Genomic DNA, 25213 nt, shown 5'->3' on the forward strand with positions numbered 1-25213 from the left:
CTGATTCAAACTGGAGAGGTGGGGTATTCTGGCAATGAACACTCATGACTTCAGAGGAAAGTCAGCTAATGGACTGAGTGGTAAAGACTGTATTTTATTAAGTCAACAAATTTGGCTGCAGATCTCAAGTTCCAGAGGACAGGACTTGGACTGATACACTGTTCACATGGAGGAGAGAAGAGTTTTAGCTTGATTGGACATTTCTCAGTATGTATAAAGGGCAAAGCAAACAAATTTGGGAAGATCAGAAAACACCTTGAGGAAGAAGGCACCAATTGTTAGACATACCCACTAGCTGGCTCTAAGTCCTTATCAGGAATGTCTGTTAAAATGACTTGCAGGCTCCATAGCTTCGTCATCTGAGGGCATAGATAGCTGCAGCTCTGGGAAAACTGTTGGTCACAGCCATTCAGATTCAGCATCTGATGAAAGTTGTGTTCAATACGCATAGCTTCTTGATGTGTAGCTCTTTGAATACAGAAAGTGTGGAGATTCCTACAACATCCAGAATGAATCCTTTGCAAAGCAATGAGAATTTATCAAAGCATCATCCATGCAAAAATAAAGCTTACAAAAGATGGACATTTTTTACATTAAAGACATGACGGTCAATCCAAAGTATTACAAGAAAATGGCATGTGGAGCTTAATATCAGAGTCTACAACAGTCACTGAGTTGTAAATATTTCAGCAAGACTGCAACTGTTCCATTACTGAAAGGGCATCAAAAGAGGGGTAGTGCTTTAGGAACTGGAGGGAATGTCTCTATTAATTGACAACCACCACATGACTATTTAAAAAAGAAAAATTAACCAGAAGCCTGGTTTGGCCCAAAAGACTTGGATAAATATGTAAAAAGGAAACATTTTCAACTATTAGTAAGATAAATTTGGGGGACTTGGTAGATGGCAAACACCTCCTAAAGCCCCATCTTTGAAAACAGAACTTGCACTGATTTTAGCCCTCTCTTTGGAATATGGTTTTCTCAGACATGTAATATATATAACAGATTTCGATGGTATAAGAGATGGCATGTTATGTAGGTGATGGTTTTGCTGGGGTGTGTGGATGATAAGAATTTCAAAGCTGTCCTGAAAACAACTAGAATAGCTGTGCTAAGGCTGAATTACAACACAAAATACTTAGGAGGGGAATATAGTGTTCGGGAGAGAAGTTATCCTAAACGTGTTCTTCAACCTGCTTGGCTGGGCCACCACCTTTAACATGAAAATAACGGGGTAGAGGTGTTTCTGTGTAAAGCAAACTATGTAAGGAAAAGTTTGGATTCTCAGACCAGCAACTTGAGAGCCATACTTGTGCACAGGTAGTTAGGCGATGTAACTCTTGGGAGAGATTTAGAAGCTGAAGAATTTGGTCAGTTAGGACCAGGCTGATGGTGAGCACAAAGCTGGGCTGTCCACAAGCCTTTCCAAGAAGGAGGCTGGCACTAGGCAAGTGAAGAGGTTTTTTTTCTGACCCCAGCCTGACCCAGTGGTACTGATATTTCAAGGCCTCTGGGTCTTGCGCCAGGTCTGAGGCTCACTGAGCAGTTCCAGCCAGGTTAGTTAAGAAGTCGATGGCAAAGGTCTGAAGGTCTGTGAAGATCCCGTGTTGAAAGTTGTTCACCTGGGAAAGGTCATGTGAGGAAACACATCTCTAAAAAGCCTCTTGTCTTTGCTCATGCAGAAGATGAGGTGCACAGTGCTTTTAAGGAGCAATGAAAGCAAATCTCAGGTGAATCTCTGGTTCTGAGTGACTAAGAACAGCCAGTCCATCACTACTCTATTGAATAAAGGTGTCATTCAAACAAGTTGTAAAATTCTTCGTGTTTGTTTATGAAGGAAGTATATGCACCTAACAAACACCTGGCATTTCTTACCAGTTCTTTGAGTCTAAAAGTAATGTAGGTGTCTATGTACCAGACTCTGCTCTGCACTTCGGTTGGGGGCCAGCTGCAGTAGGGAGGATCCAGAGGACAAGGCACAGCAGCCCTCTTGCCATTTGTATGTCCAAACCCATTTCACAGCATTGGATCTCAAGTAAAAAGCTGGATCGGACGTTTTTTTACAGTAGGTTTAGGTTAGACCCAGAGCATCAGACCCAAAGTCCTATTCATCAGACCAAACCTACACAAAACGGACACGACTCATTGTCTATGCATGCTGAAGTCGTCAGGAGGGAAATGAGTTTCCCTTTCAACAATTTAACTCAAAGGCTTATTGTAACATAGTCAACTGGAAAAAGAGGTGCAATTACATAAGGTAATTTCGTGGATGTCTGACAGATCCCCAACACCTACATGTGCATCCGTACCCACCTAAGGAGGAGAAGCAAGCCTTGCTTATCCTAAAACTTGGACAACAGAGGGTTGATTAATTTTTAAGAGCCATGTGAGATAAAAAGCAAGACATTTAAAATATAAACTTTTTATTATTATTATCTTTAATAAATAAACCTCTCTTTCGGGTGATTTTTCTGGGTACCTGCTAGTGACAATTATTGTGATGTATTGTTGTGATCCGTTCCTCCAGGATGGGTGCTGTTGGGAAGTCAGAGGAAGCCCAGGGAGGGTCTGCAAGGGGCTCCCGTTCTTCCAGCTCAAAGCATGGCAGCAGCCCAAAGCGGGAGAGAAAGGAGATCAGTAAGACCTCATCCTGCGACTTGCAGCACGGTCCAGAGGAGTCTTAATGGCACACTTGGGTGTTTTGTTTTCTGCATCTTTAGTATAGGTAACAATGATATGGAGAGTGTATAATCATATGTCTAAGTAATGCATGGTGCTCAGACACCTGTGTAGCTATTACTTTAATATTTTATGAGAAAATAGGAAATATTTCCTATATTCTAAACAAGCTTAGCTCGCACCATCCTTCTTAACAAAACAGCACGAACTGTTTCAAGTGGGAAATGAGATGCCTAGCACCAAAAAGAGCATAATGAGCTCGTTTATCGTCATTTATACGGAGGCAAAGTTTGTACCTGGAGCAGGAGGTGCTGCAGCTGCAGAGCAGCCACACGGTGTCAGTGTGATGCAGAGAAAGAGCCCGGCCTGGTCCCCGGACCCCGGCTGTCAGCCGGGCAGCCCCCAGCAGCAGAGCCCCACGCCAGCTGGGACCCGACGGGGCCGGTGTGGGACACAGCACAAGCTGTACTTGCTGTTTCAGGAGTCGTTAGCCTGGTCCTGGTTCAGGTGGTGTAGTAAGTGCTAGCTAGGTTAAATGTTAGAATATATTGCCGTACTTCCTACACCATCTATTAACAGCATCATGTAACAGAAATTACATGCTCCAAAATTGCCTCCTCAAACAAGCAGTTTTTATCTAAATGCACTCATGAAATAAAATGGCAGACCGACTTTTTCCTCCTCCTCGTTTTGGAGAAGCAGGCAGACAAAATACAGGTGCCAATGCACCATTCTTTATTTTCCGACTCAAGGACAGGCTGTTTCTCTGCAACCCTACTAGCCCACAAGTTGTCCTGGTGTGGCTGTACAGAGCACCAAAAAACTCAAAGACTGGTTTAATGAAGTCTAATAAAGAAGGTTAGAGAGATCTGAGGCAAAACTGTTAACTGTTTGGAACAAGAACCTGTTGCTTCTCACAATCAGCAGTCACCATACAGCACAAGGAGATTTTATCAGCCAGCATGATGGTTGCTTGTTTGGCTCTGCTCTTTGTTGAGAGGGCCACCATATATGTCTGTGTGTGGTTGCTAGCAAATACACATGTTGTTTCTAAATTGTTTTGTGATAAGGTCTGTGGGGAATGCCATACATGAGCCAAAGAAAACATTACATAAATAGTCTCTAATTTGCTTTTCAGCTGTAGGAAATTAACGCACTCTTAAGGATAGAAGAGTCTTCCTTGATTTCTGCATGTAGAAAGTCTATTCATTCTTCATACAGAAGCCAAGTTTTTACCCAGAGGGTGCTTGCATTCCAAAGGCTGGCTGTGCTTTCAAGTTTTGCCATGCTCATTATATACTTGCAGAAGTCAGAAAAGCCAGACCTAAAAATGCCATTTGTATAGTTTTCCAAAGGGTAAGATGAGCATACTCACATTTATAGAGTAGAATATTGTATATGACACATTTATATTATAACTGCATCCTCATGAGAATAACTACATAACACAGAAAGCTACAATGAAGGGGTGTGTGTGCATGCATGCATGCTTCCATGTGTGTGTGTAAGGTTAGACCTTACAGGATATCCTTACACTAGATGTATCCCATGTTGACTAGCTCTGAGTCAGGTACTCTGGCTGTTAAGTGAAGGTGGGTAACATTGCCAATTCTTCTCTAATAGCATGTTGTTGGGTATCTAATCAAAGAACTGTGAAATAAAATGGCACTTCTACAGTGCTGTTTATTATTGCTAAGGAACATAAGGATGAGCAGCAATGCTGAGCATGTAACACAGCAAGCTAAGCCAAATGGTGCCTTCCCTTGCAATGCTGATCCCAGGTGGTTTCTCATAGGCATTAGCAATGCTGAGATCCATTTGAGATCACTGGCTGGGGCACGTTCTGATCTATGTAGTGCTTTCCAAAGTGGCTACTTATTGGCTGGAAGGATCAATGGAAGGAAAGAAACATTTAATTTATATGCCACCTTATAAAAATCTTCGCAGTCACACGCAGAAGAAAAATCTCAGTTGAGCAGAATCCCCCAGATAGGCAACTACAGCTACGATGCTGATGGGAAAACCCATGGAGAGACACTCATGGCAGTTCCCAAGATAAGGTGAGCTGGCCTTCTTCATTAACTCCTATCACATTAGATTTTAGAAGCTTGATCAACTTATTGACCTTGGACTTTTTGACCTCAGAACAAGCCTAGAATTAGAACAATATGTATAAATGGAAAAGGCCATATATGACTCTTTACATATGTCCATTGCTCTGCATATTTGCTCCCTTGCATACATGGTGTTCTTGAGAATTAAGTCAAAACAAATACTCTTTTCCACTGAGATCAATGGACTCTAACACTGACCTTCCTTAGGGTAGCAGAAATTGGAAATTTGTGAAAAGAAGTATTTTCTTAGCAAGACTCTGTACTTTTACTCCCTGGCTTTACAGCATGTAGTGGTCCTCAACTATTCTCATGCTTTTCATCAGATACGCATTTCTCTCTTGCTCTTGATTCACAGACAAGAAGGTGCAAATTTTGCACAGTGTTACCTTTCTTTCTTGCTCTTGTTGGCTGTGAAGCTGAACCCCAGAGGGATGGCCGTCTGTTTAGCTGATCTGTTTTCTGTTGTTTTACCATTCCTCTCCTCCTGCCAGGCTCTCCACTTGGGGCTGGAGCTGTGTGATAGCAGAGCACCATTACAGACGTTGTCTGGGCCATATCTGTCCTTGGATCAGTGGGTGGCTCAGCACATGGGATGTAACCAAAGCCTGAGAGTTAAGGCAAAGTAAGTTCCTTCAGAGCATGGTGTTGTGCCACATCACAAAGTCCATGTTAAGATGACCTCTCATCAGAAGACATCAAATGTCTTCTTCGGTGAAGAATAAAGACCTTTTTTTTTTAATCGCACGATTTAAGAAATATGTAATTAAGAAAGCATAATTAACATCATATCATATCACAGTGTATTAAGATTATATCTAATACCTTCCCAGGTGTTACATTGTCTAAAGCTTGAACAGTATTTCAGATCTACTTTGAATCCTTCTCCATCCCATTCATTTACCAGATACTCTGGCTTATCACTTCCCTAGTACATTGTAATTTTAGCTGTTTACAGAATACTTTCCTGTGCAATTTATGCTGCTGCAAGTGTTTATTGTCCAGCAAATGCCCCAGGACCCAGCCTGTGTCCTCTTAGGAGCCTTCCCAGGCACACAGCCCTGTGCGGTTCCCCTGACATCGTACAGCCTCAGGACTTCGGGCCACAGGTGGTCTAAACCAGTGTGACTGCAGCTATGTCAATTAGCTAGGCTAACCTAAGTCCTGAAAACTGGCTGAAAAGCTGGTTCTTAGCATTTAGCTCAGGAGCAGAAAAACATATTTCGTAGCTGCTGAAAGCTGTTAAATACCTGCTTTTAATAGGACTAATTCAAAACAACAAACATTTCTTTGGATTGTGCATTTCTTTCAGTGGCCCAATTAATGGGGCTGAGTAATGAATGGAGGCACCACTGGATTGTGTTTACACTGCAGTACCGCGTTAGCAACCTTTTGGTCCTGCTCGCAAGGCTGTAAAATGCTTTGTTCCTCACAGCATAAACACTATTATACTACTATTAGGGTTGGACTTACTTAGCATTAAGCAAACGTAAATACTCCTGTATTTGGCACTGCCCCAATAACAGACAGGAGCGGAGGAATGCTGCCACAATACACAGTCAGATGTTTCTGGGAGGACTTTTCAGAATCATCCCAAATTCACTTCTCTGAGGGTGTGGGCTTGGACCAGCACGGAGAAGAGCTGCAACAGCCAAGGCTAGCGGTAATGACTGCAAGCAGTTGTTCTCCGATGCAGGAGCAACGCAGGATCATGCAGTGGACATGGGACCTTAGTCATGCTTCTAAGCTCTGTTCAAACGCTAAATGTGTTGAAGGCTTTAGTACAGTTTGGGAACAGGTTCCTTGAAGAAATTCCTGGTATTTCCTGGTTCCAGGCAAGCTGAAAAACACTGTGAGAATGTGGTGGCTTTTGGTATGTCCATTTATGGGCATGAATCAAAGGAACTGCAGGGAGGAAAAAAAGTGGAAAATGAGAGGAAAAATAAGTTAACTGAGCTACTTCCTCTCTCAGATTCTTCTTGGGTTTTGGGCAAAGCCTTACACTGGTATTTCATCCCAACTTCTCCTTGCTAACTACTTCCATATGTAGGCATAGTATAACATCAGTTAAAGCCACATTTAAGCACTGTTTTTAAAGAACTTAGGTTTTTGGTGGTAGGATACAAAGTCAGAATGGTTGAATTATTATATGTTTAGGTAAGAATATTACTGTTCCTTCTTACATTTAATGTCCTTTTCAGTGTAATGGTACGAGTGCTTTCTTCAAGTGTGATGTCTGAAAAAGCTATGCTACATGAAAAAAACTACAAATGATCTAGTTAAGAGTATGCTATTTCTAGTGGTGTCCAAAAGTCAGTTTTCTCAGCTGAGTCCCTGTCTTTGTGAGACAAACAACTGGATATTATTCAAAGACTTATTTGTTCCTGTGTGGTTATGGATCGTTAAAAGTGGCTCATTCTTGAAGAGTTTCTTAACTAGTGTCTTTTGGATGTTTCTTAGCTCTGAGGAATCTGACAAATTTCCATCTGGAGAGTAGAGCCTATTTCATATGAAAGGGCTATAATCCGTGTCTGTTGTTCACATCTGTATTGTGTTAGAAAGCTAAGCTGCAAATCCGTGCAAAAGTGTTATGGTACAAAAAATCTGAAATACGACAGTTTAGAATTACTTCACAAATTATTTGATAGTCAAGTCTCCAGCCACCTTGAATTCCTGTTTAATGATTAATTGACTATCATTTATTAAATGAATATTGACTTCACAGTGGTCCTTTACCAACTGTATTATTAGTATTGCTGGAGATCCATTTTAAGGAGCTATTCATCTGAATGAATATACTTTCATATATGAATAAAGTATTTTAAAAGTACAGTAGCAAACCTGCACAATAGGATTTTCTGAGGATGCAAACATCCAAAAGCAGATTTCCAAAACAAGGTATTTTGGAAGGAATGTGAACCAACATTCTCTCCCATGTAAGTGACTTTGGACTTTTGAACTCAAGTTTTTATTCTTGCATCTATGCACCTTAGGCACAAAGAATGAAATCAGGAAACGCCTTTACGGTTGAAAGGCCCACATTTTAACCATCATTTAAGATGCCATAAATTCCACACAAGGGCTCCGTTTTCCCAGGATACCTTTGAAAGAAAGTCTTACAAACAGTATGATGCCTACCTACACCTCTAGGAGACCTTATAACAAAGTATTTAAATTTCTTTACCTTCAGACATAAAACCTTCAGAGGTCTAGCACCTATGAAACGGTGTAAAATGCATGCTTCTGTCAGAAGACTACATGGGTTCCTAGAAAAAAAAAGGAGTGTGAATCATTATAATGCAGTGATAGCTGAGATTTATGATCCTTAATATGCTCAGGGGAGAGCAACAACTTGCTAAACAGATTTGCATATGCAGCATACTTCCTTATTTTAATTCACGCTGGCAACAGCAAACCACCATTAAAATATTCTGACAGGAGGCCTCTTCTGTCCTTCTCTGCTGGCCTGTGAAGGAGTGTGATAATTTGTCAGATGGCAGGCAAAGCAGCTGCATCACTGCATTACCAGGCAGGGAATAGGTCATGGTCCCAAGTTGTTTTGGGGGAGCCCCTTTGTGGGTGTCTAATTACAGATGGCCTTTCTAAACTAAAGCACTGCTGCTGCTCTCTGGCCCTGTAGCCAGGCACAGCTGGTGGACAGTGCCAGGGGAGGCCACAGTGCTGTGCAGCTTAGGTGTCTGAGATACAGCCCACACTGCCAAGGACTGGCAACAGAACCTGAATCTCATGAGCTGGTCACGAGGCTCAAGAGATTGATGTTATAAGGAATGGCTACTCATTATAATGTCTGATATCAATTTGTAAAAGAATGCAGGGCAGAGTTGTTAATGAACGGGCTTGAGCAGCATCATAAACACCCCATCTCTTAAGGGCATTAATCCCAACCTGCCAGGTATATTGCACTTCTTTCTGTTCTTCTGATCATGAGAGCTTCTATAGTGATAGCTACAAAGTCCATGTACATCCTGTCCTTGCTGGAACTAGAAATGACAGTTTTCTTGTTATTTGGGGGTGGAGCCACAGAAGCAGTTGGACAACCGGTGCTTGTGGTTGTATGAGCGTTTGAAATGTTTCCAGGGTGAACTGAACAGCTGCATCATATTCATAACCTGAAAGAAGGAAAAAAAAGGAAAGAAAAAAAAAAAAGGAGAGAGAAAAAATGCTGGAGATTCTCAAGGAGTTTAAGAGCCAGAGGCTACCCAAAACTATTTCATATGGGACACAGAAAGCCACTTCCTCATGCCAGGAGAATTCCTCGTATTTTTTACAGGAAGGGGAAATGTTTCTATGGCCTTGTGCAAAGCTGGGTGAGGCCACTGGCAAGACTCCCATTGACATCCCATTAGTTTAGGGCTCTGTTGTCTGTCATTAGTCAAAGCTGGTGTTACACCAATTTGCTGCTAATGCTAACTGAAATCAACAGGATTGGAAGGTTCTCAGGAAGGATGGACATTTTTGTAAGCTAACACTCTTTCACCATCAGGAAATTCCAGATTGAACTTGTTTGCCTGAAAAGGATTCTTGTTGGAGAGTACATGTTTTTTCTGAAAACAAGAACTAATGCTTCTAGATCAAAGGTTAATTTTAAATTCAAAGAATCCCCTCGTCTTAATAAACGGACAAAAAAAAAGTCTGTTATTAATGTAGGACCTAGCACAGGACTGAAGCTTTCCTTTTAGCTTTAGGGGGGTGAGGCAAGTGACTCGCAACTGTCCTTCTATTCTTTTTTGTTTATCTGAGAAGATGTTTGAACCATTATCAAAATGTGTAGCTCCTACTTCTCATCTGTGGGCCTGCAAGAGTTTGAATCAATGGACACTTTACAGACAGAACTGTCATGTCAAATTATTTGCCCCGGTCATCAAGTAGGAAGATAGCCCAGGTGTCTGCCGTCAAAGTTCAGTGCTCCGTCTACCACACCATACTAAGGTCTTAACTCAAGTAAAAACACATCTAAGTTAGCCCTGCTCTGCATGAAGGTTAAATCAGAAGATCTTAAAGAGGCCCCTTCCAACCTGTGTTATTCTGTGATTTTTACAATACAACTCACTAGGTCTTCAATGAGAATTTTACCAAATTTTGGACTTCTGGATTTGACTCTAGTCAGGAGCCACTTCAATGCAGACACTTTAAAAACATTTTCCTTGCCTTAGCTGAAAACAAATCATAACCAGTGGAACACTCCAATGAAATTAAAATATGTGGCATGGTATATTACGGCAGGAGTTGAATACTATGGTGACCAGCTGGCTCATTTTAAAGCCACCACATGTGATGCATGAGGAACCTACTGCACTTTCTAATGCAATACTGGGCTTGGCAAAGCAAACCTGGCCCGGCCCTCCATTCTGAATTCAGAGGAGTAACAAACTACAGTTGGTTCACTAGCAACAGAATAAGTAACCATAAATCATAGCTTATTCATAAGCACATGTGCTTCTGGACAAAAACCCCACTATGCATTACTTGATTTTCATCATCTAGTGTAAAGCCAAGCCCTTTTAGGAATATGTAAAGGAATAGTGAAGACTAAAGGTAAATGAAATACCAAGCCATTTATATAAAAAATATAAATACTTTATTTTCAACTAAAAAGGTGCAAACATGTAACTTTTGGTCACACTTCTCAACAAATAAACTGTCCAAAAAGAGCCATAGTCAAAGAAAGAAACAAATGCTCAAGTGGAAAGACTGATGAGCTACAGAAGAGCCACTTTTCTTAAAGCCACTTGTCCAATAAAGTGGAAGTAAATGTATTTTGCCAGATGAATGCTTTGTAAGGATGCAGGCACCTCAACTCTTAACAATCTCCATCGTGATCTCAACTCACCATTTGGCCCTATCTGAACAATTTCCACTAGAGTATCTACTTCATGCTTTGAATGCATTGTCAAACAAGCTTTAAATCCTACCTATCTTGTTCCAAAAAAGAAGGCTATCATTGAAATTTCAAAGCATTAAACAAAGGCACAAAACTTTAAATTAATTTAGATAACTGTACAAATATATATACACACAGTATTTACAATATTAATAAGAAGTAGCTTGTTACAGGTAAATTAACTGCCACAAGCTGTCCAGTCTAATAGACATGATTCTGATTCTTGTTGACCAAGCCATATGAATCAGAGTGTCAGAGCTGAAACATTACTGTCCTGACTAACAGAACACCTTCTACTTAGCACGTTGCTGGGTGAGGGTTTGCATTCCAGCTGTTGCTGTCACTAAACCAGCACCAGCAAATATGCTAACGGTCTCCTTCTCAATTGCACTACTAGATGAAGCATGCTGTACCACATTAAGGGAACATTTGCTTGAATCTGCTTTTCCTGCCCATTTCCCTTAACCCCTTCACACCACCTCATGAACAACATGTTCTGAAGCTGTGTCTTGCTGTGGTCCCACTGTCCATTTTACCTTCTTCAAACCACCATTTGGGGTCAGTAGAAAAATTGTCTTAAGTCACATGGAGCAGTTTGTTGAAATGAAAAAAAACTGATTTAAATACCTTGTGCTATTGAATCATGTTTACAAAATGAGATGCAAATCAGTTCAAGTTGAGAATCTAGTTAGCGTCTCCTTCTGGCTTTATGCCATGTCTCCATACATCTTTCTGTAGTACAGAGACTCAAAGATGTCATTGTCTCCCGGGCAGTTGTAGTGGCACGCGCAGGTCTTGATGAACATCATTTTCCTTTTCATGATCTCCCCATCAGGGCACTTGAACTCCACAGGGAGGGTGGCTGTTCTGTGGGGTGTGCAGCAGCGCCCGTCAGTGCAGACACCACAGAACTTAGCTCTGTAGGTCTTCACGCTGGTGCAGCCAGACAGCTCAAACTTGATGGGCTTAGAGATTTTGGGGGTGCGAATGCACTTTTTGCCTTTCTGTTAGGATATAAGTGAATACAAAATGTTTAGAAGGTAGGCTTTCACACAGCACTAAGCTTGCAAGCTACGGGCAAGCAGACACGCTAATCCTTATTATATTTCCATTAGGCAAGAGTGTCTTACATAGTGCCATAATACAGTGCAAGAGAAAATTAAGGACATTTAATTGTAAACTATTCACCGCTGGGGCAAAACTCAAATTTGAAGGTGAGCCACTTGAAACTGACTACCTGTCAGAACTGCGTATTTTTTGGTAAGACACTGGGGTTTTTAGCTAGTGGACAGAAGCATCCTCATAGATCATACATAAAGACGAGACTATTTACCTTGATGTTCTCTTCCAGGTCTGCTTCGCAAGGTCTGACCATGCAGAGTCTGCTCTGTTTCTCCAGTCTGCAGAAGGCATTATCATTGGTGACCCTGGTTGAGATGCCCATGCCACAGGTCTTGGAGCAAGCACTCCATTCCGTGGTCTGAACCAGGCAGTTGGCACGCATCATTGTCGGGTCTGGACCATAAGTGTCTTCCAGTCTGTAGGCTGCAGAAGATAGACAAGCCAGATGAGACCACTGCCTGACCTCATGCCCTGCTAAAGGCTCTCTTCTGTTTCCTGAGGAATTCAGGCAGCCACACTTATCTGTGAGGTGACTCCACTTACTGCAGCGCTCCACGTCAACCCGTCCCACCACCTTCAACCTCCATGCAGGGTGCCCCTTCCCCCCAGGCTGCCATCCACAGAGGGACCCCCACTCACCAGCGAGAGCAGGTCCCACGGCGGTCTGCTCTTTGGCCTCGTCGCAGACCCACTCCTCGCAGCACTTGCCAGGGAGCTTCACCCGGCGCGGGTAGGGGCAGTCGGGGCTGGGCAGGAGGACGTCCATGCTGCAGAGGGGCACGCAGCCCACCGCCCCGTCCAGGCAGGTGCACTGGTACTTGCAGCTGCTCTGGAAGGACTCGCCGCTCCGGTACACCATGCCGCCGAAGACGCAAGGGGCTCCGTCCCGAGCTGCGAGGAGCAGGAGGCGGAGGGTGAGGCGGGCGGGCGGGTGCTGGCAGCGAGGCCGGGCCGCAGCCCCGGCTTCCCCCTTCCCTGGCCCCCAGCCCGGCAGGCCCTCGTCCCCGTCCCCCCCGGCCGGCGGCAGCCCCGGCCCCCACTCACCGGTGCAGACGCCGATCCTGCGGTTGGCGGGGGAGCCGAAGTCGCAGAAGAGCCCCTTGTGGTGGTCGCAGGGGTCGCGCTCGGTGCAGAGCTCGCCCAGCTGCTTGGCGCAGACGCGGCAGCAGCCGCAGCCGTCGGGCACCAGGGAGACGCCGGCGGGGCAGGTGGGGCCGGGCCCCGCGCCGCACTGGCACTGCCCGCTGCACTCCTGGCCCTGCGCCTCCTGCAAGCGGCGGGGGGGGGGGGGAGAGAGAGAGAGAGAGAGGGGCGTCAGGGCCGCCGCCGGGACCGCGCCGGCCGGGGCGGGGATGGCGGCGCCGCGGGCGGCGGCGCTTACCGGGCTGAGGAGGGCGAGGAGAAGGGCTACGGCGAAGCTGGCGGGGGCCATCCCGCGGCGGTCGTCGGCTTGTGGGCGGCGCGGCGTCGGGCAGGCAGCAGCGTCGGGCTGCCCGGCGGAGGGGCGGTGAGGGGAGGCGAGCCGAGGTGAGGTGAGGAGAGTTCCCCGCCGGGCGAGTCTCCTCAGCGGCGCTGCGCGGACGGGCCTGTCGTGGGCGGTGGGCCGGCGGGTGGCTGCTCGGTGCTGCGCTGCTCCGCTCCGCTCTCCTCCGCTCCTTCCGACTCCGGCGGGAGAGTGGCTGTGTGACTGCGAAGTGCCGGGGCGGGCGCCCCTTTATACGCGGCGGCGGCGCGGCCTCGCCAATGGGCTGAATGGGGCCGCGGACAAACAGCGACATTCCGCGCATTCCTGCGCGCCGCGCCGCGCCGCCCGCCCCGCCCCGCGCCGCCGCCGCCGCCCCGGAGCGGCCCTGACCCCTGACTCCCGCATTCCTCCGTCTGCACCCCCCCCCCCCCCATCTTTTTATTTTTCATCCTGATGTTTTTTAAACGTGAGTCACCTCCGCTGCCAGCGGCTCCCGGCCGCCCCCCAACCCCCCGGCAGCGCGTTATTTCGAGGCGGGCGGCGGGTCCGGCGGGAAGGGGCGAGGGGGGCGGCGGGGCGGTTGCCAGGGGCGGCCGGGGGAATCCGCTGTTTCCCTTCCTCCGTTCTCCCCGCTCGCCCCTCGTCCCTCCCCCGGGCAGAGGGGACGGGAGGCGGGTGGTTTCGGGGGTGGCCCGAGCCAGCCGAGCTGCCCGGGGGCGGCCGGCCCTCGCCTCGGGGTACCCGGTGGCGAACGGTCCTGGCGCTTTGGTACCACCAAAAAAAGGTATAATTACGCTACCGGGTATAAATTGACTCTGTGTACCACTGAATCATACTGAATATTTGTAATGTGTTCCTTCCTTAATAGATGCTCTCTATGAATAGAGAGAGCGCCTATTTACTCTGAAATATTTGGCACAGCGGACGGAGTCTGAAGCGTGGAAGAGGTGGCTATTATTTTCCCACTGCGTGTGTGCAGCTGTCATTTCTGAGCAACACGTTCCTCGCATATCGCTGCTTCCCAACCTTGCTGATGGTCCACCCCAGGATCGCAACAAGAAGAGGCTGGCATGCCACCGCACTCAGCCAAAACCTTAACGCTGTGGTTTGTATTTGACCGAACCCAAGACCTAAGCATTGTGGCTTGTATTGAATCATTGCAGATAACTGTTATGGTTTTAATTTTTTTTTTTTTTTTAACCAGGAGAATGGTTCTTCCCCCACCCCCCCATGTATCATTCAAATATTCAGTGATGTCATGTTGTTTGACCTCCGCTTTAACGCAAGGAATGCCAGCGTTTTGGCTTTTGACCTGTAGAAGTATGTTAGTGTTTAATGAGAGAGACCGGCTTAATGCATCTTATTAGGCAAACTGAAATCTGATGGACATCTTAAAAGATACCATCTTTTGCATGGAGGCTTTCTCCCACTGCCATACCCCCCTTCTTTCCATCCTTCCATATGTAGGCATACTTCCACACTATGATGCAGCAATATGTATGCACTGGATTCTTGAGGGAAAAAGAAACGTTTGCACGTAAAGCCTCAACAGGATATATTGTACTGTAAAACTGTCATTTATATTCTGCCAGCACTGTACTTTGGCTGGTAAAGTCATTTGGATGTCATTTCTTCTACTTGAAACTCTCCATTAAAAGAAACGAAATTGGCTCTGAAAGAAAAAAAATAATCCCAGTAGAACAGTTATGGTAAATAATATATGTTCCCATACCCATGAGGCCTCCTGAAATCTGTATTTACTTGAAGGACTCCAGTGGCCTCAGTGCTGGGTAAATAATATGTGTACCAAACTATGTATGACATGCATACCAAAATGCAAATGTAACCAGGTAAACAGAATGCCTTTTTTAAATGCCTAAATATGGTAGGAGAACATCAGAGAGAGAGAGAGAGGCTCTAGACATGTTTTATAACTTTCCATGTAAGAGGTTTTTTCAGAGAAACAATTTTATTAAACAAAACCTAAGAATCTCACTGACAGAAAAAGTATGTTTAAAAGTAACAAACCACCAGAAAGCCAGGAAATCCAAAATTAAAGGATAAATCTGTCCTAAGTCCTCACACTGCGGGCCAAGTGCAGCAAGCCCCATCCACTTGCTGCCCTGAGAAAAAAGACTTAAATAGGCATTTGGACTTCAGAACTAATTCTGGTCTTGCACCACTGTGAATCCGGCATTAGCCCACTGAATTACAAGTTATACCAGCCCACGAAAGTGGGTAAGAATCACAGTCCATCAGGTTTTGCCTTTTTGTCATTTTGGTTTCTGTGCTGTTAGGTGTGACTCATCGGGTACCTCGTTTGTGCATGTGTATGTACGCACGGGGGTGAAGGGAACCTCGAAGCAAAGGTTGTTCTTTCAGAGTCCAATCAGTCTTCAGCTTATCCTTTCTGATGACAATGTGTCATGGGTTGGAGAAGTACGTCTTGGCGTTGATGCATAAAATGGTTAAAATGCACTAATTTTGACTTCCATGCAGATGTTTATATAGCACATGCTTTTAAGATAGTATATTTTTTCTGCTGAAACTAGGAATTCAGTACACTGGCCTTGCAGACTTGTTTACACAGCTATATACGGTATGTGTGTGTCTACATCAGCTTCAGTTGGTATAGTTCCTTTGGTGAAGTCTTGTAAAATGTACAGGTGTGGATATGCTACATTCCTCTCTTGTGTTTTTCCTTCTTTTTTTTCCTCCTTCCCCCCCAAAAGTCACTTGATCAGGTATCAGACATACTGAAAACCTGGCAAGACTACAGGAAAGTGGCTAGACTTGGAGTGTTTGTGTACTTAAAGAAAGAATCTTGCACATTTTCAACTTTCAGTCACAGATATTTTTTTGTAAGAGCAATTGGAGGTCTGAGCCAGCCCTCAAAGCGGAAATCAAAAGCTCCCAGAGAAACATACCCGAGGAATGTGAATCTGATCCAACAACCATACGCAATGCACATACAGTACTGTCAGTCTTATAGGAAGTCTTGCCATATATGGACATCTGGACCCTGAGCTGTTTATCATCGTGATAGGCTTCTAGCTGGCCTCAGACATTTCTGGCTTGCCTCAGGTTTAGTATGCCAATTAGTTCCTTTCCCAAAATGCTCACCAGGATATTTCTTAAAAATTGTAATAAATATATCTCAAAATCCTGAGAGGTCTAGTTAAAGTTACTTTAGTAGGCTTTTGCTTAAAATGCAGATTCCAAGCAAGACTTACTCTACTAGCTCAGAAATAGACACAGAATAAAAATAAAGAGATCTATTCCATCATGAATGTGGTTGCCTGGTATTTGTCTTTCTTAGAAGTCGTCTGGTAACTTGTTCTATGTGTCTGTAGGCATAGAAAGTGCTCTGAAGTAGACTACTTGCTGGACTTCTGCTCATCCTTTTCTGGAGGGATGCGTGAGCTCATGAATCAACAAAGGCGAAGCAAAATAGAAAACTACATTTCCCAGGAGCTGTCAAGCAAGTCATCCACGTTGTGCCATTTGTATTGCTTTGTTAGAGTGAGGGACGCGGTGCGAGCCTTCCACTTTGGAGCTGTGACAGTTCATGTGAGCTAATTTTACCAATGAGAGGCATTAGCTCTTCTCCAAAGTGAACCAGAATAAGAAGGCTGGGCGGTTCAATGGATGGCATAGGGTCTATGGAAATGTTTGCTGCTGAACTGGTGGACCTAGTCGAAGTTCCTTGAGATACTCGGTCAGATTCTCTGCTAGCGTCAGTTGGGCAGATTCACTGAATGCACTGTTGGTCATCAAAATACTTGGACTTGAGAAGCCCAAGTCCGTTGAGCTAAAGCTACTCAGCACTATGAGCAAAGCAAAACCATCAGATATGATTCCCATTAGCAGGTCTGAGTTCTGTTGTTTTCCATAATTGTCGTTATTTAAACTTACGTTCTTTATGTTCTAACGTGTAATATTTTGTTACTTCTAAAGTCACTGAGAATGCTGCTTTAAGCTCTTGGCTTCATTCTTAAAAAGTAACGAGTTTTTATGAATGTGTGTGGTCTTAAAACAGCAAAGTGATTACTGGAAGTGGAATAATCTATATGAGTATTCAAAGCACACTTAAAACTATTTGTACGAAAGAGAGAGTAGCATGAAGCCAAAGGTCCTTTTTAACTGAGCCTCAGGTTCAGTTTATCTGATTTTATTCTGAAAAATTTGCCATAGTTCTTATCAGCACTGTAGGGAGCAGCATTCACTACACCTTTGCAGACGTTGGCTGTGTCCTAGGTTTTTGTGGGGAAGTGCAGAGCCCTTCTGCAGCTCACAAAGGTGAGTAAGGAGGGAAGAGACTTTCAGTTTATTTCTCAGATTTGACTGAGGTTCGCAACCTCTTGCGGTAGTAAGTCAACTAGTGTAGGACTGCAGTGAGTCATTAACCACTCTTTTGACAATTGTCCTATAAATGGTTAACAATTCATAAAAAGTAAGTGTCACTGGCTGGAGAGAAAATGTGGCCAGGGACTTGATTCAGAACATCTACCAGACATCCTTTGAGGTCCATCTCTTAGAGGAACCACGTGGAAAACAGCTGGAGGAACACTTCCTCCCACTCTGTCATGGCTTATGTGGGCAGGAATGAATCAGATCTGCTTATTCTAAAATGCATGTGATTTTATTTTCAGTTTTTCTACCTGCTTCTCTCAGGAGCTGTCAGTGTAAATTTTGAGGGTTTGTGGTTTTTTTTTCCCCAAGCTGAGAGACATCAATGTTTAATTAAGACTTGACCGGATGAGGGACTTTGCTTAACAAATGCCGTTAGCTCTGCTGTAAATTATGGGATCTCTTAATTTATGTTGTAGCTGCTGTGGAGAAATGGAGGCCTGGGGAGAATCTTGCAGGATATGTTTGTCCATGTTGTCCGATAGGGATCAATATTTGTACATTGGGGGTTGATGGAGTGTTTTCTTTGGGGAGAAAGAGAGAGATCACTGTCTGTAAAATTTGCCCCTTTTTTGATGCAGCCTGAGTTCGCTGACCTTGGTATAGTGTAGCATGGGCTTTTCTGTTTACACAGGCCCTCCTGAGAAAGTGGAGGAGCTGGGTTATTGTATAGGTCTCTCATGCCTCCGGAGGACTTCATAAGCACACTGCAGCAGCTGACCTACAAAGGAACGTAACGTCCTCAACATATTAACATTCTAGAGATTGCTTGATTTTCAGGAAAATCGTTCCCCATGGTTCAGCTGCCAGCTTGGCTGACTGTTTTTCCAGCAAGTGATGTGTGGTATGTGACCTGTGCAAATACATCTGTACAAGTGACGCAGACGGGGAAACTAGGATGTAACCTACAACAACCAAGGTGGCTTCCTTATTGACCCATGGATGTGTGTGAAATTTAGCAACTACTGGACCAGGTCTGAAAACCGTCTTACAATGCTAATCTCTCTGGTGTCGGTGGGAAATTCTGTCAGAATGTTTTCCACATGGAGCCGAGAAAAGCAGATACTCCAAGAAATGTGCATTGTTAGGGAAGTGGGGACATTTCTAAGATATATTTATTTCCTGCAGGAACTAATTGAGGAAACTTAGTTGTTTTAAACGGTGAAGGTCCCAGGTCTAGAGTTTACAACCATGTTGCTACAAATGTCTTGGTGATGAGTGGCTTTTAAGTAATAAGCATGAAGTTGTAAAAGTGGTAGGACTCACACTAACAGCAAGTGTTTCTGAGCATATTACTCCATTTATAACCCTTTTATTAAAGGGTTTTAAATAGAAATCAAGGTTAGGTTTTTACTGTACCTAGGTGTTTGTTTTGACCATTTTGGACAATGGGGTCTTTATGAAGATGGAGTCTATGAATTTATTTGTGGTGCATTTCTTGTGAGGAAGTTACCCGTGATGGATCTTGTGGAAAAGTCTAACCTTAATAGCATGGTAGATCTGTATGATTATTTAAGATTCAATTATGACATGGGATGAAAAGACAGTTCATCAATTGCCTTTTTTCATTACTTAAGATTTGCAAGGTATTTGAAAATCCTAAAACTGTCCTAACCAGTGTTCACCTGTGAGTTAGGAAGTTTGTAATACAAAAATTTCAGGTGAGTTTTAAAAGCATATATGAACGAGCCACATCTTTTTCTTTCTCCTTATGTCACTCACGAGATAGAGAGGGTTGAATTTCAAATTCCCTGGGAACAGCTTTCTTATTTTTACCATCTTAAATTGAGACCTCTCATAGGCCTTCACATATCCACATATCTTTTTTTTTCTTCATAAATGGCTTGCAAAGAGTGACGGTAGAATACATGACTTGGGAAGCGTGCTTTATATTTCTTTTTTGCCATCAAGCTGCCACAGGGGGGAGTAGAAGTTTGGAAAGGACTGTGCTGCCCAAGAAGCCACCGAGGCAAGTGGTGTATTCCATGTGCGTACCCTGGCCAGTCCCTTCGGGGAGAAGAACGGGCGCAAAAGAAGAGTGGATGGGCTAGGAGTGAAAGGGTTGGTTGGAGGAAGGAGCTGGAGGGTTTCTGCAGCTGGGACAAGCTGAATGGTTCACTGCATCGCAAAACCATGCTGTTTTTCTTACTCATTCCAACCAGTTTTTCTGTCCAGATGTAAGGCGAATGTGACTGAATTGTTTTCCTGCCTCAGGAGGGGAGATGACATGTGGGAGTTGTACAGTACTTGCAAAATCCCTGTCGTTCTGACGAAAGGCTTTTCCCACGTTAGGACTATTTGCAAATGAAGAAAAAATGCTAGGCAGAGGCAAGGCATCTTTGCAAGTCAGAGGACACAGTGAGGAAAGTTTTGCAACTTGATAGAAAAGGATTGTTCTTATGGACCGCTAGTGTTGGTGAAATCTGCTCTGTCTGCTTAATGCATGACTAGCTGGACTCTGCAAGTCCTGTGCAGCAAGGATGGGGAAGGGGGATGCATTCCTCCCGCTTTGGCCCCAGCTGTGGCCTTACTCTCTCGTCCCATGTCTGACCACAGCTACTCTTGCAGCGCGTGGTCTGTGGTAGCAGCGCAGCTGTCAGCCACCGTCCTGCCCTGCCAGTGGGCCTGGTGCAGTTTTGAGGAGGGATGTGGGCAGAGATGAGGATGTAGGTGTGAGAGCGGAAGGAGTGGGCTGGGATTTTGGAGTAGTGCAGCATGACAAGGGGGTGGAAAGGGGCTCATCCCTCCTGTCAGCTTCCCACCCATGTGCCAGATTTGAGCCTGTACCCAGAGACAACCAGCCATGGTGCTGAGTGGGAAAGGGTAAATAGGGCTGAAGAGAGAGGTGCACGTATGTGTTTGTGTGGGAAGGGTTGGGGGGAGGAAACAGAAGGAAGTGGAGGAAATGGTGTGTGAGGAGAGCGGTGTGAATGAACCAGCCAAGGATGAGGTGGGCTTGGCAGCTTTCTTCCTGCTGCCTTCACAGTGTTTTACCACCAAGAAACAATGTTCGGGTCTGTTCAACCACGAGCAAACTCATTTGCCAGAAGAAGAGAGGAGATGTGTCTGCAGTGAAGTCTGGGTGCTCCTGTTCTTGTTTTTTCTTAGGGATGGTTGTTACCAATTCAGGGAGTTAACTCGAGATAAAAATGCAAACAGAAAAAGATAAAATTAAATAAATTCAGAGCAACTTCGAAATTTTCCCTTAGTTCCAATGATGCATGAGTTACAGAAGGAATTAAGGTCAGAAACATACTGAAGGTTGTACCACAGTTTATTGCACTCACCTGGAAAGTCTTGCAGTAATAAAAACCTGGAGAACACTGACCTGAGTCAGTGTCACAGTTTCACATAAATCACTTTTAAAGATACCTACACTTGTGTCCCACTCTTCCTAAAGCACTTTCAGCTTGGTTTGTCAGAGCTTTTTTCCTAGAACATTTGCTGAGGAAATTGGCAACGAAGTGTGAGTACGTAAAAGAAGAGAATAAAAAGGCAGGCATCTAACTGTAAAAATGTAGACCCTGGTTAGAGTGCTTTTGCAAAGTACAGTGTCAAGATACTAATTCTGGACACAGTGTGTGTTTCATAACATTTGAAGAATGTAGCGTAACTGAATCATTCTTTTAGTTGAAAAGGTATAGATGTATGCTTCTGGTGCTAGAGGTTACAGGTTTGTTCCTGCAGAGACTTAATTTTACATTATGTCCAGAGCTGATTCATAATGCACTTTTGACATTTGAAAAAGGTTATTTCATTCCAATATAATTCCAGCAAGAAAACCACACATGCTGTATTTCAAGCCAGATTAGTTGATGAACGGATGAGGTGTCTAAATTTTGTTTCTTGAAGGCCATCAGAGCAAATCCTGCCAAAGTTATGTTTTAGCTCAAAATTCCTTCATTTTTGCTGCTTTTCCTGCAGACCAACACAGAGCAGTACATTCTTATCATGTAATTATATATAAAAAACTAATACGCAACAAAAAAAAAGCAAGGTAACAAGAAGTTCTGCCCTGCGGATACTTACCAAGAAAGCCAAGCAGGAACATAGTTCCAGGACTTAGAGCATATTTGATAGTCCTAGACTAAGTGAACCAATGCACTAGAGTTTTGGGGAGAGCTAAGATGGTAATAACACAGAAGGTGGAGAGAAAAAACTTCCAAAGGTTAAGGCAGTAGAGCGCCCATAATTTGTGTGGTACAGGGACACAGTATCGATGCTGGGAGACTTCTCGTGAAAATAGACCCAAGGTCTGTGATCCTCTTGCCTAATGACTGCTCTTGCTTAGAAGGAAGTTTTGAATCAGTAAGTAAGCGTAGGGGCTGAGATAATTGTTAGACATAATACAACACCCACCTAAAGATAGCTTCAGCAGATTGACCATAGGACAGTGGTGACACTCTGCCTGACCAGCTGTAACATGTCATCACCGGATCATGAGGGGTAAAACTTTCTTCCCTGCCCACCTCTGCCCTTCGCACCTTGCAAAATATTCACTTACTTTCACATAGTTTGTGTATCAAATCCCTGTTCATTTTGGAAGCTTTCTCCTTTTCCTGACCGTTATTTTCCCATTCCTACAGCAGTCTGAGTCTCAGTGCCTTTTCACCACCCTTCCTTGTTTTGCTTGGGTCTTAAGTGAATTGCCTCCTCTCAAGCACAGAGGTAAAGCTAGCCATTGCTCCTCACCGCCTTCAGCTTGGGTTCCCATGAACCTCCTTTTCTGTCTTCAGAGCAATGCTCCCTTCTTTGGTAGGTGACTCCTTGATCTGCTTCTGAGTATGAGCTGGTAGTTAGGACTACCTTTGCTAGCCTAGGTGAGAAGTTTTTATGGGACAGTGTATAGGTGAATGTGGGAGGCTTTTTGGTAGGCCATCGAGGGGTCTTAGAGGTTTGTTCAGCCTGTACAGTAGCTTGGATGCTGTTGTTAAAATATCTCTGCTTTCCAAGCTGGAAAGGTCACTGTGTTTCTTTAGAATATTTTTGGAGATGTTTCTGTGGTTTGTCAGATCTAAAAATAAACTATGCTCAACACACTTAAAAATTATGACAGGATTTTTTTTTCCGAGAGTATATAAGGCAGGCAGATATTTGTTTTCCTCTTAGGGAACCAGTCAGAACTACAGACAGGCTACAAAAATCCCCTTCAGATCTCCAGGACTTTTTTTTTTTGGTGTGTGTTTAAAGTTGGGGGCATCTGCCTGCCTATCTATTCATCTGTCTTACAGAGTTTATACAGCCTATCATTTTCTCCACTGAGAGAAGAAGTCACCAGGAAGATTTGTAGTCTTTTCTCCTTAAATTTCTAGGGCAACTGGGAAGCTTTAATCAAAGTTTGTTTTCATTAGAAAGGGGCGTCCTGATGAAATAGACCCTGTGCATCCCTTGCATTAATTTTCACCAAAATGAAGCTTAGAAAAAACTTGGAATTCTTCTGTTTGTAAACATGTCAATGTTCCGGTTTGATTTTGGAAGGAAGAAACATTGGGGGAGTTTATTTTGAAATTCACTTTGTGTCAATGACCTACTGGTCTTGATTGGCCTGAAAAACACTTAAAATTTTCACTTTGAGGGACTTTTTTTAATGTCTGTCACTGTAAGTGGGGCTGAAGAGACATTTGGAACGCAGTATTCTTCAAGGAGCAGAAAATTCATTTTCTGGCCCACAACAGGGAACACTGAAAAAATATTCTATGATTCGTTTAAAGTCATGAAAGCCTATTGAGTAAAAGCAAATTTGGTAATGCAGTTTTACTGTTTTCTGTCGCTGTAGTTGTTCCTAAAACAAATCCCATTGTTGTGAATGTCTGCAGTACAGAGCCTTGGATTGGGTAGTTCAAAGGCTCAGTGTTGGATAACAGGCTGGTGAGTCCAACAGGTAGGTATCTATCACTGATGACTTCTTTGGAGACCAGCTGCCATTCTGCATCTTCTGTGCTTTTACTTGAGTCCTGTGCTTGAGTACGCATTGTAGTTGGGCGCATTGGCTAAAGCTTCGCTACTTGTACAGAAATGGTGCTTGTGTGTCGTACTTCTTCATTGCTGGGCTTGCAGGGGGAGTTCCTGAGACACAGAGCAGGAGGGACTGAGTTTAGTGAGAGCTCCTCTGGAGACCCGAGGGTACTAAACCCTTCTCTGATGGCACTCACCTATGAGGTCCTTACCTCCACTCACAGCTGCTTCATGACCATTTTGTGTTTATCAAGTTTCATCTAAGTGGCCCTACAGAACAAATGTAACACTGAACAGCTCTCCAAAGTAGTCGTAGTTGGGTTTCTGCCATAACCCCTCAAGCATCTCCCAGAAGGGTGACGCGCCAGGGCCATTTTCAGAGGGCTCAAGTGTGGGCTGCATTGCTGGTGCCTACAGGTCTGAGAGCTAGTGCAGGTTATTCCTTCAGGGGTTTTCCTGCCTTTTGTAGCAAAGGGCAGTAGCATTTAGCACTTGCTCTTTCAGACTCACTGCTTTGCAGACTGGCATGGGGAAGAGCTGATGTGGGAGCCTTATCTACCTGATCTGCCACCCCCCAAGTGCACAGGTTAGAAAAGTCATCCTTGCATTTAAACACAGAAGAGGAAGTGGCATGACCTGTCTTTCTATGCACCGATTTAAATCCCATCTTATTTTAAACCCCATCTTCATCAGTGAGTCTTATCTAACACTGGCAGAAAAACAGAGGATGTTGCTTCTCATGGGGACAGAGCCTGCATTTAGCTTTCTTTCAAGTGGTGCAATAAAATATGGGAATAGGCTTCGGCTTCCCATGTTTTAATTCTTCTTTTTTAATCCCTGTTTTCATTTTCAAAACTATTTGGATCTGAGAAGACATTTTTTCTCTTTCCACTTCTGATTTGTTTGTTGGAGCATTGCCTGCTCACCCTATTTGGATGTCAAGAGACTCTCTATTTTTCCATTTCTGGAATAGTCATTCACGACTCAGTGTTTCTTGTGCAAACCCTCAGAATTTACAGTGTGTTTATTGGTCTCTCACCAACTGCAGTTTCTCTCTTGTAATATTTTGTTTCAAAGTTTCTCTCAGATACTGTTATACAGATTTCGTTCACAAAATAATTCTGTTGTAAGCCTAGGACTTTAAGTGACCATCTTCCTAAAGGATTTAACCAATTAGCTAATTAAAATGTAAGGGATTTATATAATTTGTTGAACTAGTAAATTTAAGACATAATTGATGACGTAATACATTTTTAATAGTAAACAAGCATGCGAAGGATACCAGTTGTGCGGAGTGTTACAGGAATGCACAGTAAAACACAGCCTCTGTGTTGAAGAGACCACACTCAGGTCCTGATTTTGCCAATTGTGCTGCACAGATTAAGAGCATGTTTTTAGAAAAGAGCTTGTAAAATCTGGTAAAATAGGGGAGAACCAATAACTCAGGATGGGTATTTCCTGAGAGTGCAGGTAAGGTGGTTTGACTTTAGGGGTGTTGCAGTTGGAAGGAGAGTGGAGGTTAAGTGCAAGACGGTAGTCACCAGAGCATGGAGACTGGAAAGGGGC

At 44.0% G+C, this 25213-nt stretch overlaps 1 protein-coding gene and 1 long non-coding RNA gene across 2 annotated transcripts in view; one reads left to right on the forward strand and one right to left on the reverse strand.

Moving 5' to 3' along the window:
• Nucleotides 1-10369: 10369 nt before the first annotated feature.
• On the reverse strand, nt 10370-13505 carry CCN2 (cellular communication network factor 2). The gene is made up of 5 exons (XM_052784375.1): nt 13199-13505; nt 12862-13084; nt 12457-12708; nt 12029-12240; nt 10370-11699 (listed from the first exon to the last, which is right to left on the reverse strand). The coding sequence occupies exons 1-5, from the start codon at nt 13247-13249 to the stop codon at nt 11403-11405; spliced, it is 1035 nt and encodes a 344-aa protein (XP_052640335.1). The 5' UTR covers nt 13250-13505; the 3' UTR covers nt 10370-11402.
• A 516-nt stretch (nt 13506-14021) lies between these two features.
• The window catches only part of LOC128140508 (uncharacterized), a 76866-nt gene continuing 65674 nt past the window's right edge, over nt 14022-25213 (forward strand). Inside the window, exon 1 of the long non-coding RNA XR_008234763.1 lies at nt 14022-14387. This is a non-coding gene — a long non-coding RNA (uncharacterized LOC128140508). The remainder of the gene's footprint in view (nt 14388-25213) is intronic.

This window comes from Harpia harpyja, chromosome 4 (genome assembly GCF_026419915.1).
Source record: "Harpia harpyja isolate bHarHar1 chromosome 4, bHarHar1 primary haplotype, whole genome shotgun sequence".
NCBI lineage: Eukaryota > Metazoa > Chordata > Aves > Accipitriformes > Accipitridae > Harpia > Harpia harpyja.

Coding starts and splice junctions, on each gene's coding strand:
- CCN2 (XM_052784375.1), bottom strand. CDS start 13,249: ATGGCCCCCGCCAGCTTCGCCGTAGCCCTTCTCCTCGCCCTCCTCAGC. Junction 12,709..12,861: donor CAGGATCGGCGTCTGCACCG/GTGAGTGGGGGC, acceptor TGCTCCTCGCAG/CTCGGGACGGAGCCCCTTGC. Junction 11,700..12,028: donor ACCTGGAAGAGAACATCAAG/GTAAATAGTCTC, acceptor ATATCCTAACAG/AAAGGCAAAAAGTGCATTCG.